Source organism: Bufo bufo, chromosome 9 (assembly GCF_905171765.1).
Source record: "Bufo bufo chromosome 9, aBufBuf1.1, whole genome shotgun sequence".
In the NCBI taxonomy this organism is placed as follows: domain Eukaryota; kingdom Metazoa; phylum Chordata; class Amphibia; order Anura; family Bufonidae; genus Bufo; species Bufo bufo.
In genome coordinates, this window is record NC_053397.1 from 62,646,624 (window position 1) to 62,663,116 (window position 16,493).

The 16,493-nt window shown below is 41.9% G+C and overlaps 1 protein-coding gene across 1 annotated transcript in view; it reads right to left on the minus strand.

Moving 5' to 3' along the window:
• Nucleotides 1–16,493, minus strand: part of LOC120978990 (calcium-activated chloride channel regulator 1-like) — a 126,520-nt gene that overhangs the window by 67,343 nt on the left and 42,684 nt on the right. Inside the window, exon 8 of the mRNA XM_040407475.1 lies at nt 4,574–4,754. Coding sequence (XP_040263409.1) covers nt 4,574–4,754 — 181 coding nt within the window. The remainder of the gene's footprint in view (nt 1–4,573; nt 4,755–16,493) is intronic.

Below are 16,493 nucleotides of genomic sequence, written 5' to 3' on the forward strand. Positions count from 1 at the left end.
AGACCTGAGGCTGTCACTTACCAGTAGGTGGAGCTCCCGGCCGGACACGAACATCGCAGCAGCAGGTAAGTATGAATCTTCTACTATTGTACTATTGCTAAGTAACCATGGCAACCAGGACTGTAGTAGCGTCCTGGTTGCCATGGTTACCGATCGGAGCCCCAGCGATTAAACTGGGACTCCGATCGGAACTCCGCTGCCACCAATGATGGGGGGGGGGGGAGATGGAAGGCCGCACACTGGCCACCAATGTTGTTAATGCTATAGAGGGAGGGGGGGCCGATGGGGGGCGCACACTGTGCCACCAACGAATTATTACAATAGAGGGAGGGAGGGGGGGGCGCACACTGTGCCACCAACGAATTATTACAATAGAGGGAGGGGGGGGCCGCACTGGCCACCAACCTATTATTACAATAGAGGGGGGGGGGCCGCACTGGCCATCAATGATATTCAAACTGGGGAGGGGGGGGGGGGTCTGCCCCCTGCTGCCTGGCAGCCCTGATCTCTTACAGGGGGATATGATAGTACAATTAACCCTTTCAGGTGCCGCACCTGAAGGGGTTAATTGTGCTGATCACGGCCCCCTGTAAGAGATCGGGTGCTGCCAGGCAGCAGGGGGCAGTCTTGTACACAGTTTGTAGTGTATTCTAACTAGAAGGGTCCCCATCACCATGGGAACGCTTCTGTGTTAGAATATACTGTCGGTTCTGAGTTTTCACGAAGTGAAAACTCAGCTTTGAAAAAGCTTTATGCAGACGGATCTTCGGATCCGTCTGTATAAAAACTAACCTACGGCCACGGATCACGGACACGGATGCCAATCTTGTGTGCATCCGTGTTCTTTCACGGACCCATTGACTTGAATGGGTCCGTGAACCGTTGGCCGTGAAAAAAATAGGACAGGTCATATTTTTTTCACGGCCAGGAAACACGGATCACGGATGCGGCTGCAAAACGGTGCATTTTCCGATTTTTCCACGGACCCATTGAAAGTCAATGGGTCCGCGAAAAAAAAACGGAAAACGGCACAACGGCCACTGGTGCACACAACGGTCGTGTGCATGAGGCCTTATGGAACTAAAAAGTCAAGTGGAAGACCCAAAAAAATTTCATCAGCACTGAGCCGGAGGATCCAATTGGCTGCCCGTCAAGACACTGGACGATCCTCGACCCCAATTAAGGCCCTTACTGGTGCTGACTGCAGCCCCATAACCATCAGACGGCATCTGAGACTAAAGGGCTTCAAAAACAAAAAACGTCTTCAAAGACCTCGTCTCCTTGAACGCCACAGAACTGCTCGTTTGGACTTTGCAAGAGAGCACCAAACATGGGACATTCAAAGGTGGAAGAAAGTTTTATTGTCTGATGAGAAAAAATTTAACCTTGATGGTCCTGATGGTTTCCAACGTTACTGGCATGACAAGCAGATACCACCTGAGATGTTTTCTACGCGCCACAGTGGAGGGGGCGCCATAATGGTCTGGGGTGCTTTTTCCTTCAGTGGAACAATGGAGCTTAGTGCAGGGGCGTCAAACGGCCACTGGCTATGTCCAGATGTTGCAGAGAGCATTCCTCAGGACGGAGGGCCCTCGTCTGTGTGGTAACGACTGGGTTTTTTAACAGGACAACGCTACAGTACACAATGCCCGCAGGACAAGGGACTTCTTCCAGGAGAATAACATCACTCTTTTGGCCCATCCTGCGTGTTCCCCTGATCTAAATCCAATTGAGAACCTTTGGGGATGGATGGATGGCAAGAGAAGTTTACAAAAATGGACAACAGTTCCAGACAGTAGATGGCCTTTGTGCGGCCGTCTTTACCACTTGGAGAAATGTTCCCACTTACCTCATGGAAACGCTTGCATCAAGCATGCCGAAACGAATTTTGGAAGTGATAAACAATAACGGCGGAGCTACTCATTACTGAGTTCATGTTTGGAAGTTGGATTTCTGTTTTGGGGGGGGTTTAGTTTTTTTTTTGGAGGTGTGGTCCTAAACTTTTGATCAGCTGAAAAACAGCCTGTTTCAGTTTATTCGTTGTTTTCATTAAATTGAATGCTCAAAAATTTTTTGTCTCACTCCCATTTCTTCTTGTTGCATGTTGAAGCTCTACTTGAAACCTAGTTAAGATCCAGCCATGCTAAATATGATTTTTTGCCATTTTTCAAGTGGTCTTAAACTTTTGATCAGAACTGTATAACCTGTTTTATGCTGCAGTGCATCTTTATGCATAATCCCTGCCTACAGGTGTGTTAGATTCTATTACACTGAGCCTACCACTAGGGGGAGACAACACATCCCATATATATACTGTATATAGCCCAGCTCAGGCCTAGTTAGGCAGTGTGTGTCTTAGTTTTCAGTCTTGAGTCTTCAGCCCTGAGCTGAAGTGGTCCACATCCAGCTCAGAACTCTGCTAAGAGTTAGTGGACATCAGCTAGAAGTTTAGCTTCAGAAAAGGATATTAATCCAGAAAGCACTAAAGAAATAGAGACCCAAAGGGTTACAGCCATCGCTATACGCGCCTTAGGACCTTTGGAGTTAAAAGTGAAGGATTTACCAGCCTCCGGCAGCCTCACTAACCTGCACTGGGATAATAAGGACCAGCATAGAAGTCCTCTACCAGTAAGCATAAAACCTATATCATTAATAGCCTGAGAGACAGACATCACACCTGTGAGCAGTGTACCTCTTGCAGCTTTACCTCTGTCTCTCTTAAAGAGACTGTATTTCATATCTGGATGTACTAGAGACTGTTTTATACTTGGATGTAACCGTTGCCAGGAGCAAGTAAAAGTTATAAGCTGGATTGTATCATCCTTGTCTCAGTCTAGAATTCCTCAGTTAACACTACAGTAAATGGTTGTACCACCATAAAAGGTACTGGCGTCACGACTACAAGGGACCTTGCCATAGGCACATTAATACAGACCATCAAGGGCACCTCGAACCACCATCTGGCCTGTGTCCCTTACACCAGAGTGTGCCCCAGAGAATTCCTGTGTCATTCTCCTCATCACTTGTGCAGGCCTGCCCAGGGACGACATAACCGTGAGTAACCAGAACTGTATTTACCTCGGCCCACCTAATGCTCACAGGAAAGGAAAGTTGCCTACCCCTTACTATATAAGAACCTCCCCAGCAGCCATTTTCTGCAGTCTTTTGCAGATCTGAGAGAGAGCAGTGTCATTGCTGTGCTCTGTTCTTTGCTGTGTCATTACATTAGACAGTTAGATAGCTTATATATATAATACAGATAGTTAGTGGGAGATAGTCAGTGTAGGTTAGATCGTGATATAGTGTAGCTGTGCAGGGTGTTAGGTAGTGTGATAGGAATTACAGTTTCTCTGCTGTCCATACATACATACATGCTACAGACATAGGGCCAGATTTATCATTGCTCTGACAGCTCACTCCACTTTCACATATGGCTAAAGTCAGTTTTAGCCAAGTCAGATTTATGATCGGCCCTTTAAGACTGTAATAAATGTGGTTTGACAGTAGCAGTTTATCCGTCAGTAAGCAGCTTTACAAAAGTCGCACATCTTTACGAAAATGTCGCACGTTTTTATGAAAAAGTCGCATGTTCTATTAAAAAGTCTCATAAGATAAGCATGGTCCTCACTGGAGTGAAATTGCGACTTTTTTGCGACTTTTTTGAGACTTTTTAAATAGTCCCAATAGTAAATCTGTCTAGAGATTCATTTACATAAGAAAACACGCCCACTTTCAGAAAACTGGCGAGCATAGTGCAGAGCAGAAAAAAGTCGCAAATTTGTGCGCAGTTTTAGCGTTTGGGACTTTTTTGGGACTTTTTCACTCCATTATTCTGACCTGAGCTAATGATAAATCTGGCCCATAGTGCTGTTATGTCACAACAATACTTGACAGACCTGATAAAATGTGAAGTTGCATGTATTGCGCAAAAAATATACGCATCATTAGTGCTGATTTGCGCAATTGTGAAAATAATGACTGGAGATTGTGAATTCTAGAATTAATTGTGAATATTATTCGGAAAATTTGCAAAATATCGTGAAAACTAATATTGCCTATGCCGCTCATCACTATCTGAGAATAGCTCATTAATATGATAATCCCAGAAACCCCTTTAAGGAAAGTGCTACATTTTTTTTTTAAGCAGTTCTGTGTCGTATGTTTCTATGGTCATTACTTGCATTTTATGCCAGTTTTCTGGTGGTCAATATAAGCAAGTTTCCAGTGTACAGAAAGTGTAATATGACTCTGCCAGTCTTAGTAAACCTTCTCCATAGACTTTAGTGATTGCCGGCAGCAGTTACATGACTAGTTGTAGACCATCATCAATGGCGGTCCTGTGGGGACAACCCATTTAATATGGGATCTAATGGAAAAAACTTTGTCAGATTCATATGTAATCTGTGAGATCAAAGGCATACATAATTAGGGTAAGGACTCTTAGATTTCTATGGCTGCCATAATATGCCTCCATACAGTACAACTCAGAGGGCATGTAGTTATATTACACTGGTAGTGCATGAGATCTAGTACAAACTGTAGATTTTTTATAAAAAATAAATTGAGCGCTCACCTGTAGTTTTTGCAATGTCTTGAAGTTTTGGTTCTTCATTAGGTCCGACGAATATTACATGAATTATGGCACCGCTCGCTAAAATTTGTTGGACGCAAGCGTTGGTATCATAATTATCTTCTCCATCTGATAGTAATATGACTTCAGTTCCATCAGATGGGCCATACAGCGCTTTATTTACCTGTGCAGCAACATGAGATATGAAGGATACATGTTAACCATTTCTTTTGTTTTATATGAAGAATATAACATTTAGAAAACATTTTTGCTCCTTTCTCGCTCAGTTTCAGAAGTGAACCATAGTTAACCCTTTCATGGCCAATGGTCATTAATGCCCCAGTGTCCAGGTCAAAATTTACAAATCTGACATGCACCACTTTATGAGGTAATAGTTTTGGAACACTTTTATTTATCTAAGCCATTCTGAGATTGTTTTCTCGTGACACATTGTACTTCATGACAGTCATAAAGTTGAGTCAATATATTTCACCTTTATTTATGAAAAAATCCAAAATTTACCAAAAATTTTAAAAAATTTGCATTTTTCTAAATTTCAATTTCTCTGCTTTTAAAACAGAAAGTGATACATCATCAAATATTTATTACTTAACAATTCCCATATGTCTACTTCATGTTGGCATCATTTTGTAAATGTCATTTTATTTCTTTAGGATGTTAGAAGGCTTAGAAGTTTAGAAGCAATTCTTAAGGCTGGGTTCAGACCTGAGCGTATTCGATATGCGCCGTTTACAGGCGTTTTTATCGGGCGAATTTTGGGGCGTTTTTGTATTTTGGAAACGCGCGTCGTACGCCCCAAAGAAGCTCCTGTACTTCTTTGGGCGTAGGGTGTTTTACAGCGCGTTCGTACGCGCTGTAAAACGCTCAGGTGAGAGCCATGCCCATAGGGAAACATTGGTTTTTGCCTGTTGAGCGTTTTACAGCGCGTAGGAACGTGCTATAAAACGCTCAGGTGTGAACCCAGCCTCAAACTTTTAAGAAAATTGCCAAAACCCATTTTTTAAGTACCAGTTCAGGTCTGAAGTCACTTTGTGGGGCTCACATAGTGAATTCCCCCATGAATTACCCTATTGTAGAAACTACACCCCTCAAGTTACTCAAAACTGATTTTAGAAACTTTGTTAACCCTTTAGGTGTTCCACAAGAAGTAAAGGAAAATGGTGATGAAATTTAAAAAAAAAATTGCCAGATTTTTCATTTTAATCCATTTTATTCTTTAACACATTGAGGGTTAACAGCCAAACAAAACTTAATGTTTATTACCCTGATTCTGTGGTTTACAGAAACACCCCACATGTGGTCGTAAACTGATGTAAGGGCACACGGCAGGGTGCAGAAGAAAAGGAATGCCATATGGTTTTTGGAAGGCAGATTGAGCTGAATTGGTTTTTAGATGCCATGTCCCCCCTGATGCACCCTTACAGTAGAAACTCCCAAAAATTTTGGACACTAGGGGATAAGGTGCCAGTTTAATTGGTACTATTTTGGGGTACATATGATTTTTAATTGCTCTATATTATGTTTTCTGTGAGGCAAGGTAACCAAAAAATGGCTGTTTTGGCACCGTTTATTTATTTATTTTATTACAAGATTCATCTGACAGGGTAGATCATGTGCTATTTTAATAGAGCAGGTTGTTACAGACACAATGATATCAAATATGTCTACTTTCTTTGTTTGTTAGTTTCAGTTTTACATAATAAAGCATTTTTGAAAAATAAATTATGTTTTTGTGTCTCCATTTTCTGAACTCCATATTTTTTTATTTTTCTGCCGATCGTACCATTTTTGGGTACATAGGATTTTTTGATCATTTATTATTACACTTTATGGGGCAAGGTGACCAAAAAATTGGTTGTTGTGGAATGGTTTTCAGTATTTTTACAGCATTCATCTGAGGGGTTAGGTCATGTGACAGTTTTATAGAGTAGATCGTTACGGACAAGGCAATACCTAATATTTATACTTTTTCTTATTTATTTAAGTTTTACACAATAATAGCATTTTTGAAACCCAAAAAATTATGTTTTAGTGTCTCCACAATCTGAGAGCCACAGCTGTTTTATATTTTGGGCGATTGTCTTAAGTAGGGTATAATTTTTTGAGGGATGAGGTGATGGTTTGATTGGAACTATTTTAGGGGGCATACGCCTTTTTGATCACTTGGTGTTGCACTTTTTGTGATGTAAGGTGTTTTAACGGTGTTCATCTGAGGGGTTAGGTCATGTGATATTTTCATCAAGCATGTTGTTACGGACGCGGCGATACCTAATATGTACACATTTTTTTTTTATTTCACTTTAACACAATAATAGCATATTTGAAATAAAAAAATTATGTTTTAGTGTCTCCATCTTCTGAGAGCTATAGTTTTTTTTATTTCTTGAGTAATTTTCTTATGTAGGGTCTCATTTTTGCGGGATGAGGTGACGTTTTTATTGGTACCATTTTATTTGACATATGCCTTTTTTTATGGTGTTTATCGGACGGGGTGGATCATGTGATATATTTATAGAGACTGTCATTACGGACGCGGTGATACCTAACATGTCTATTTTATTTTTTCATTTTTTATAGGAAAAGGCAATTTATTTTATTTTCAATTTACATTTTTATTTATTTATTTTCACTTTTTTTTTATCAAGTCTCACTTGGATCTTGAAGATCCAGTGGGGCTGATGGCTGTACTATACTTTGTAATGCTCTTGCATTGCAAAGTATAGTACTATCAGATTTCCTGTAGATGGCAACACCGGACGCCTTTGCAAAGCGTCTGGTTGCCATGGCAACCATCGGGCACTGCCATCGCAGCACAGCAGCCCCAATGGTTAAGAGAGGGAGCCCCCTCCCTCTATTAACCCCATGGATGCCACTGAATCTAAGGGGTTAAAGCAGATTGTCAGCATATACAGCAGGTGTACCGCATCGGGGCAGGGGGCACAGGATACATGGATGGGGGTGGTACCGCATCAGGGGCACAGTTGGGGGCAGGATACATGGATGGGGACACGCATCAGGGGCAGGCGGGGACAGATGGCGAATGGGAGCAAAGAGGCAGGGATCACGGGGGGTTAAAGGCGCACAGGGAGGGCACAGATGGGGCCCACAGATCCGGGAGCATGAGGGCACATTACCTGATTTCAGGCTCTGATCTGCAGAGTGCAGATCAAAGCCTGGAACAGACACTTTTAGGCTGGGTTCACACGGGCGTTGCGGTAAAATGTGCGGGTGCGTTGACGGAACACCCGCGATTTTTCAGCGCGAGTGCAAAACATTGTAATGCGTTTTGCACTCACGTGAGAAAAATCGCGCATGTTTGGTACCCAAACCCGAACTTCTTCACAAAAGTTCGGGATTGGGATCGGTGTTCTGTAGATTGTATTATTTCCCCTTATAACATAGTTATAAGGGAAAATAATAGCATTCTGAATACAGAATGCATAGTAAACTAGCGCTGGAGGGGTTAAAAAAAATATAATTATTATTTAACTCACCTTAGTCCACTTGATCGCGATGCCCGGCATCTCCTTCTGTCTCCTTCTGTGGTGAGCATTCATTACAGGTAAAGGACCTTTGGTGACGTCACTCCAGTCATCACATGATCCATCACCATGGTAAAAGATCATGTGATGGATCATGTGATGACCGGAGTGACGTCACCAAAGGTCCTTTACCTGTAATTAATGCTCACCACAGGTCCTGTTCAGCAAAGGAGACAGAAGGAGATGCCGGGCTACGCGATCAAGTGGACTAAGGTAAGTTAAATTTTTATTATTATTTTTTTAACCCCTCCAGCGCTAGTTTACTATTCAGAATGCTATTATTTTCCCTTATAACCATGTTATAAGGGAAAATAATAATGATCGGGTCTCCATCCCGATCGTCTCCTAGCAACCGTGCGTGAAAAATCGCACCGCATCCGCACTTGCTTGCGGATGCTTGCGATTTTCACGCAACCCCATTCACTTCTATGGGGCCTGCGTTGCGTGAAAAACGCAGAATATAGAGCATGCTGCGATTTTCACGCAAGTGATGCGTGAAAATCACCGCTCATGTGCACAGCCCCATAGAAATTAATGGGTCGGGATTCAGTTCGGGTGCAATGCGTTCAACTCACGCATCACATCCGCCGGAATACTCGCCCGTGTGAAAGGGGCCTAATAGCGTTTTTTAAACAAAAAATTTATGTTTTAATGTCTCCATGTTCTGAGAGCTTTTATTTTCTTATGTAAGGGCTAATTTTTTGTGGGATGAGGTGACGGTTAAATTGGTACCATTTTGTGAGACGTACGCCTTTTGGATTGCTTGGTGTTGCACTTTTTGTGATGTAAGGTGACAAAAATGTTTTTTTTTTTTACATATATTTTTCTTTTTTTTATGGTGTTTATCGGACGGGGAGGATCATGTGATATATTTAGCCGGTTGTCACGGACGCGGCGATACCTAATATGTGTGTTTTTTCTTTTTTTTCTATTTTTTATTATAAAATCTGGGCATAGAGGCGTTTTTTATTTTTTTACTTGAAACTTTTTTTTTTTTAAATTATATATTATATTTTTATTTTTAAACTTTATTTCTGCCCCACTTTTGGGGGTCTGATCCCCTCTCCAATGCATTCCTATAGTGTTCAAGCACGACCACCGCTGATGGATTGTAGGGTGGTCGTAACCATGAGCGGTGATTTTTACGCATCACTTATGCGTTGCGTGAAAATCGCAGCATGCTCCTCTTTGTGTGTTTTTCACGTAACGCAGGCCCCATAGAAATTAATGGGGTTGCGTGAAAATCGCAAGCATCCGCAAGCAAGTGCGGATGCGGTGCAATTTTCACGCACGGTTGCTAGGAGACGATCGGGATGGAGACCCGATCATTATTATTTTCCCTTATAACATGGTTATAAGGAAAAATAATAGCATTCTGAATACAGAATGCATAGTGAAATAGCGCTGGAGGGGTTAAAAAAATTAAAATAAAATTTAACTCACCTTAGTCCACTTGATCGCGCAGCCCGGGTTCTCGTCTGTCTCCTTTGCTGAACAGGACCTGTGGTGAGCATTCATTGCAGGAACAGGACCTGTGGTGACGTCACTCCAGTTATCACATGGTCCATCACATGATCTTTCACCATGGTGATGGCTCATGTGATGGATCATGTGATGACCGGAGTGACGTCCCCACAGGTCCTGTTCCTGCAATGAATGCTCACCACAGGTCCTGTTGAGCAAAGAAGACAGAAGAGATGCCGGGCTGCACGATCAAGTGGACTAAGGTGAGTTAAATTATTATTATTTTTTTTTAACCCCACCAGCGCTATTTTACTTTACATTCTGTATTCAGAATGCTATTATTTTCCCTTATAACCATGTTATAAGGGAAAATAATACAATCTACAGAACACCGATCCCAAGTTCGGGTTTGGGTACCAAACAAGCGCGATTCTTCTCACACGAGTGCAAAACGCATTACAATGTTTTGCACTCGCGCAGAAAAATCGTGCGTGTTCCCGCAACGCACCCGCACATTTTCCCGCAGCGCCCGTGTGAAAGAGGCCTTATTGTGTTAAAGTGAATTGCCGAGTCCGTAAGAACCAGCTCTATAGAAATATCACATGACCTAACCCCTCAGATGAACACCGTAAAAAAAATAAAAACTGTGCCAAAAAAAGTCATTTTTGTCACCTTACATCACAAAAATTGCAACACCAAGCGATCAAAAAGGCATATGCCCCCCAAAACAGTACCAAAAAAGAGCCATTTTTTGTCACCTTACATCACAAAAATTGCAACACCAAGCGATCAAAAAGGCATATGCCCCCCAAAATAGTACCAATTAAACCGTCACCTCATCCCACAAAAAATGAGACCTTAACTAAGACAAAAAATAAACTATAACTCTCAGACAATGGAGACACTAAAATAAGATTTTTTTGCTTCAAAACTGCTATTATTGTGTTAAAGTGAAATAAATAAAAAAAGTAGACATATTAAGTATTGCCGCATCTGTAACAACCTGCTCTATAAAAATATCACATGACCTAACCCCTCAGTTGAACACCGTAAAAAAAAAAAATTTAAAACAGTGCCAAAAAAGCTATTTTTTTTCACCTAACATCACATAAAGTGCAACACCAAGCAATCAAAAAGGCGTATGCCCCCCAAATTTGTTGCAATAAAACAGTCACCTCATCCCGCAAAAAATTATACCCTAACTAAGACAATTGGTCAAAAAATAAAAAGCTTTGGCTCTCAGACCATAGTCATTTTTTTTGTTTCAAAAATGCTATTATTGTGTAAAATTTAAATAAATAAGAAAATGTATACATATTAGGTATTTCCACGTTCGTAACGATCTGCTCTATAAAAATGTCACATGACCTAACCCCTCAGATAAACGCTGTCAAAATAAATAAATAAAAACTGCTAAAACAACCAATTTTTGGGTCACCTTGCCCTATAAAGTGTAATAATGAATGATCAAAAAATCATATGTACCCAAAAATGGTATCAATAAAACCATCAACTCTTCCTGCAAAAAACGAGCCCCTGCACAAGACGATCGGCAGAAAAATAAAAAAAAATCTGGAGTTCAGAAAGTAGAGACACAAAAACATAACATTTTTCTCAAAAATGCTTAATTATGTAAAACTGAAACAAACAAAGAAAGTAGTCATGTTTGATATTATTGCGTCAGTAACAACCTGCTCTATAAAATAGCATAATCTACCCTGTCAGATGAATGTTGTAAAAAATTAAAAATTAAAACGGTGCCAAAGCAGCCATTTTTTGGTTACCTTGCCTTGCAAAAAACATAATATAGAGCAATTAAAAATCATATGTACCCCAAAATAGTACCAATTAAACTGGCACCTTATCCCTTTAGTTTCCATAATTGGGTAACTTTTTGGGAGTTTCTACTGTAAGGGTGCATCAGGGGGGCTTCAAATGGGACATGGCATCTAAAAACCAGTTCAGCAAAATCTGCCTTCCAAAAACCATATGGCGCATCTTTTATTCTGCGCCCTGCCGTGTGCCCTTACATGAGTTTATGACCACATGTGGGGTGTTTATGTAAACCGCAGAACCAGGGTAATAAATATAAAGTTTTTTTCTTGCTCTTAACCCTCGATCTGTTAAAGGAAAAAAATGGATTAAAATGGAAAATCTGCCCAAAAAGGGAAATTTTGAAATTTCATCTCCATTTTCCTATAATTCTAAAGGGTTAACAAAGTTTGTAAAATCATTTTGAGTAGCTTGAGGGGTATAGTTTCTACAATGGGGTCATTTATTGGGGGTTTCCACTATGTAAGCCCCACAAAGTGACTTCAGACCTGAACTGGTCCTTAAAAAAGTGGGTTTTTGGAAATTGCTTCTAAAATTCTAAGCCTTCTAATATCCTAAAATTACAAAATGATGCCAACATAAAGTAGATATATGGGGAATGTTAAATAATAAATAGTTTATGAAGTAACACTTTCTGTTTTAAAAGCAGAGAAATAGAAATTTTGAAAATTGCAAATTTTTCGAAATATTTGGTAAATTTGGGATTTTTTCGTAAATAAAGGTGAAAGATATTGACTCAAATTTATGACTGTCATGAAGTACAATGTGTCACTAGAGATGTCGCGAACATAAAATTTTCCGTTCGCAAACGGCGAATGCAAATTTCCGCAAATGTTCGCGAACGGGCGAACCGGGCGAACCGCCATAGACTTCAATAGGCAGGCGAATTTTAAAACCCACAGGGACTCTTTCTGGCCACAATAGTGATGGAAAAGTTGTTTCAAGGGGACTAACACCTGGACTGTGGCATGCCGGAGGGGGATCCATGGCAAAACTCCCATGGAAAATTACATAGTTTACGCAGAGTGTGGTAAGTTGAATTCACAATGCGATTAATATAACCTGTATTAATCGCATTGCGATTACAACTTAGATCTGAGTTCCTAATGGTTGTATTGCTAGAATTGACGAATATAACGAATATAGCACTATATTCTCAATCTTGGTTATATTCTAGCAATACAACCATTAGGAACCCAGCTCTAAGTTGAATTCGCAAAGCGATTAATATAACCTGTATTAATCGCATTGCGATTACAACTTAGTCAAATTTGTGACACTGCAGCTTCAGAATGAATCTAAGATGGATGCTGTCCTTGCTTTTTGATAGGCGGTGGGAGGGTCTGGGAGGGAGGGTATGCTGATTGGCTGGAATGTGTCCGCTGACTGTGAGGTACAGGGTCAAAGTTTGCTCAATGATGATGTATAGGGGGCGGACCGAACATCGCATATGTTCGCCCGCCGCGGCGAACGCAAACAAGCTATGTTCGCCGGGAACTGTTCGCCGGCGAATAGTTCGGGACATCACTATGTGTACGAGAAAACAATCTCTGAATGGCTTGGATAAGTAAAAGCGTTCCAAAGTTATTACCACATGAAGTGACACATGTCAGATTTGCAAAAATCAGTCTGGTCCTTAAGGTGAAAAATAGCCCGGTCCTTAAGGGGTTAAACCAGATTCATTGGAATACAATTTCTGAAATTCGTGATATTTTCTACATTCTTGGTAGTAATAGGAAATACACTATGCATTTAATAATGGGAATTTAAAGGGGTATTCAGTAAAATATATTAATGACCTATCCTCAGGATAGTGTTGAGTGTGTCAAAGTTACCAATTTTCTCATGTTTAGTGGTAACGAATTGATTTTCCCTGAAATGGCAGTAAAAATAAAAAATAAATCATATTTATCTCATCCATTTGAGCGCAAATAGGCAGCCGCAGCCATCTTGCTTGAAGATCCTGCACAGAATCTCGTGCACGGTGACGTATCAGGTCACCACGCTGGCCAGTGTGATGACGTCATCATGCGCTGGGCAAGATTTTTTACTGGATCTTCAAGCAAGATTGGCGTGTTAGCCTCTTCACGCTCAATTGGATGAGGTAAGTACAATTTTTTTTTTTTAGGAGAAACCACAAATGCTTTAAAAGGGTATTCCCTTCTTGCTATTTCATCCTCATCTGCAGCCAGCTCTGCTGTTCACTTCCTGGTTTGATGTTTCTAAGGCTGGGCGGGCTTAAGCAGTTTGAGTGAAGGCCGGCCATGCCTGTTTATGACATCAAACTGTGAACTCAGTCTTTGCATGCTCATTCATGTGGATATAATGAGTCCTCAGTCTGGCAGCCTGCAGTGTCTTTGAGGCCCCTCCCCCCTTCTGGGGAATCGTCACTCAGAGAGCTGTGATAAGTGAGCTCAGTAGACAGTAACATGTGGCTTTCCTGCAGTCTAATACAGTTTTATACACAGAACTTGTCTTATCTTTTACAAACTCGATCTGTGTCGCAAAACAATAATTCACTAATATACTTTAGCCCAAAAGCATCTGTCTTCCCCAGTCCCCTACCAGCACTGTGGCTGAACCGCTTCTGATACAGCTTAGCTACATCTGTCTTCCCCTCCCCCAATAGCACTGTGGCTGAACGGCTTCATATACAGCTCTGCTACTTCTGTCTTCCCTGAACCGCTTCTTACACAGCTCTGCTACATGTCTTCCCTGAACCGCTTCTTATACAGCTCTGCTACATCTGTTTTCCCCAGTCCCCTACCAGCACTGTGGCTAAACCGCTTCTAATACAGCTCTGCTACATCTGTCTTCCCTGAACCGCTTCATATACAGCTCTGCTACATCTATCTTCCTCTGCACTACCAGCATTGAGTTTCAATCACTTCAAATACAGCTGTGCTACATCTATCTTCCCTGAACCGCTTCATATACAGCTCTGCTACATCTGTCTTTCCTGAATTGATTCTTATACAGCTCTGCTACATCTGTCTACCTCTCCACTACCAGCACTGTGTTTGAATCACTTCAAATACAGCTCTGCTACATCTGTCTTCCCTGAACCGCTTCATATAGAGCTCTGCTACAGCTGTCTTCCTCTCTACTACCAGCACTGAGTTTGAATCACTTTAAATACAGCTCTGCTACATCTGTCTTCCCTGAACCGCTTCTGGGGTGCTAAAATGTGTGGGATTGTATGAAGGGGGGAGGGGCTGCTGTGTGAGATTGTATGAAGGGGAATGTCTTGTGGAATTATGCTGGGGGGGGGGGGGAGTTGTGTGTGGGATTGTATGCTAAGACTTATTTGCATATTAATAAAATGATGGATTTCTGTGCATCCGATCTGTGTAGTTAGTTTACTATGGGTAAGGGTACAATCCCACACAGGGCCACCCCAGCATATAATCTCACACAGCAGCCCCCCAGTATATACTCTCACACAGTAGCCCCCCAACATACAATCTCACACAGCAGCCCCTCCAGTATATAATCTCACACAGCAGCCCCCCAGTATATACTCCCACACAGCAGCCCCCCAACATACAATCTCACACAGCAGCCCCTCCAGTATATTATCTCACACAGCAGCCCCCAGTATATAATTTCACACAGCAGCCCCCAGCATACAATCTCACACAGCAGCCCCCCCAGTATATAATCTCACACAGCAGCCCCCAGTATATAATTTCACACAGCAGCCCCCAGCATACAATCTCACACAGCAGCCCCCCAGTATATAATTTCACACAGCAGCCCCCAGCATACAATCTCACACAGCAGCCCCTCCAGTATATTATCTCACACAGCAGCCCCCAGTATATAATTTCACACAGCAGCCCCCAGCATACAATCTCACACAGCAGCCCCCCCAGTATATAATCTCACACAGCAGCCCCCAGTATATAATTTCACACAGCAGCCCCCAGCATACAATCTCACACAGCAGCCCCCCCAGTTTATAATCTCACACAGCAGCCCCCCACAGTATATAATCTCACACAGCGCCCCCCCAGCATATAATCTTATGCAGCAGCCCCCCCCCCCAGTATATAATCTCACACAGCAGCCCCCAGTATACAGGTCCTTCTCAAAAAATTAGCATATTGTGATAAAGTTCATTATTTTCTGTAATGTACTGATAAACATTAGACTTTCATATATTTTAGATTCATTACACACAACTGAAGTAGTTCAAGCCTTTTCTTGTTTTAATATTGATGATTTTGGCATACAGCTCATGAAAACCCAAAATTCCTATCTCAAAAATTAGCATATCATGAAAAGGTTCTCTAAACGAGCTATTAACCTAATCGTCTGAATCAACTAATTAACTCTAAACACCTGCAAAAGATTCCTGAGGCTTTTAAAAACTCCCAGCCTGGTTCATTACTCAAAACCGCAATCATGGGTAAGACTGCCGACCTGACTGCTGTCCAGAAGGCCATCATTGACACCCTCAAGCAAGAGGGTAAGACACAGAAAGAAATTTCTGAACGAATAGGCTTTTCCCAGAGTGCTGTATCAAGGCACCTCAGTGGGAAGTCTGTGGGAAGGAAAAAGTATGGCAGAAAACGCTGCACAACGAGAAGAGGTGACCGGACCCTGAGGAAGATTGTGGAGAAGGACCGATTCCAGACCTTGGGGGACCTTAGGAAGCAGTGGACTGAGTCTGGAGTAGAAACATCCAGAGCCACCGTGTACAGGCGTGTGCAGGAAATGGGCTACAGGTTCCGCATTCCCCAGGTCAAGCCACTTTTGAACCAGAAACAGCGGCAGAAGCGCCTGACCTGGGCTACAGAGAAGCAGCACTGGACTGTTGCTCAGTGGTCCAAAGTACTTTTTTCGGATGAAAGCAAATTTTGCATGTCATTCGGAAATCAAGGTGCTAGAGTCTGGAGGAAGACTGGGGAGAGGGAAATGCCAAAATGCCTGAAGTCCAGTGTCAAGTACCCACAGTCAGTGATGGTCTGGGGTGCCATGTCAGCTGCTGGTGTTGGTCCACTGTGTTTTATCAAGGGCAGGGTCAATGCAGCTAGCTATCAGGAGATTTTGGAGCACTT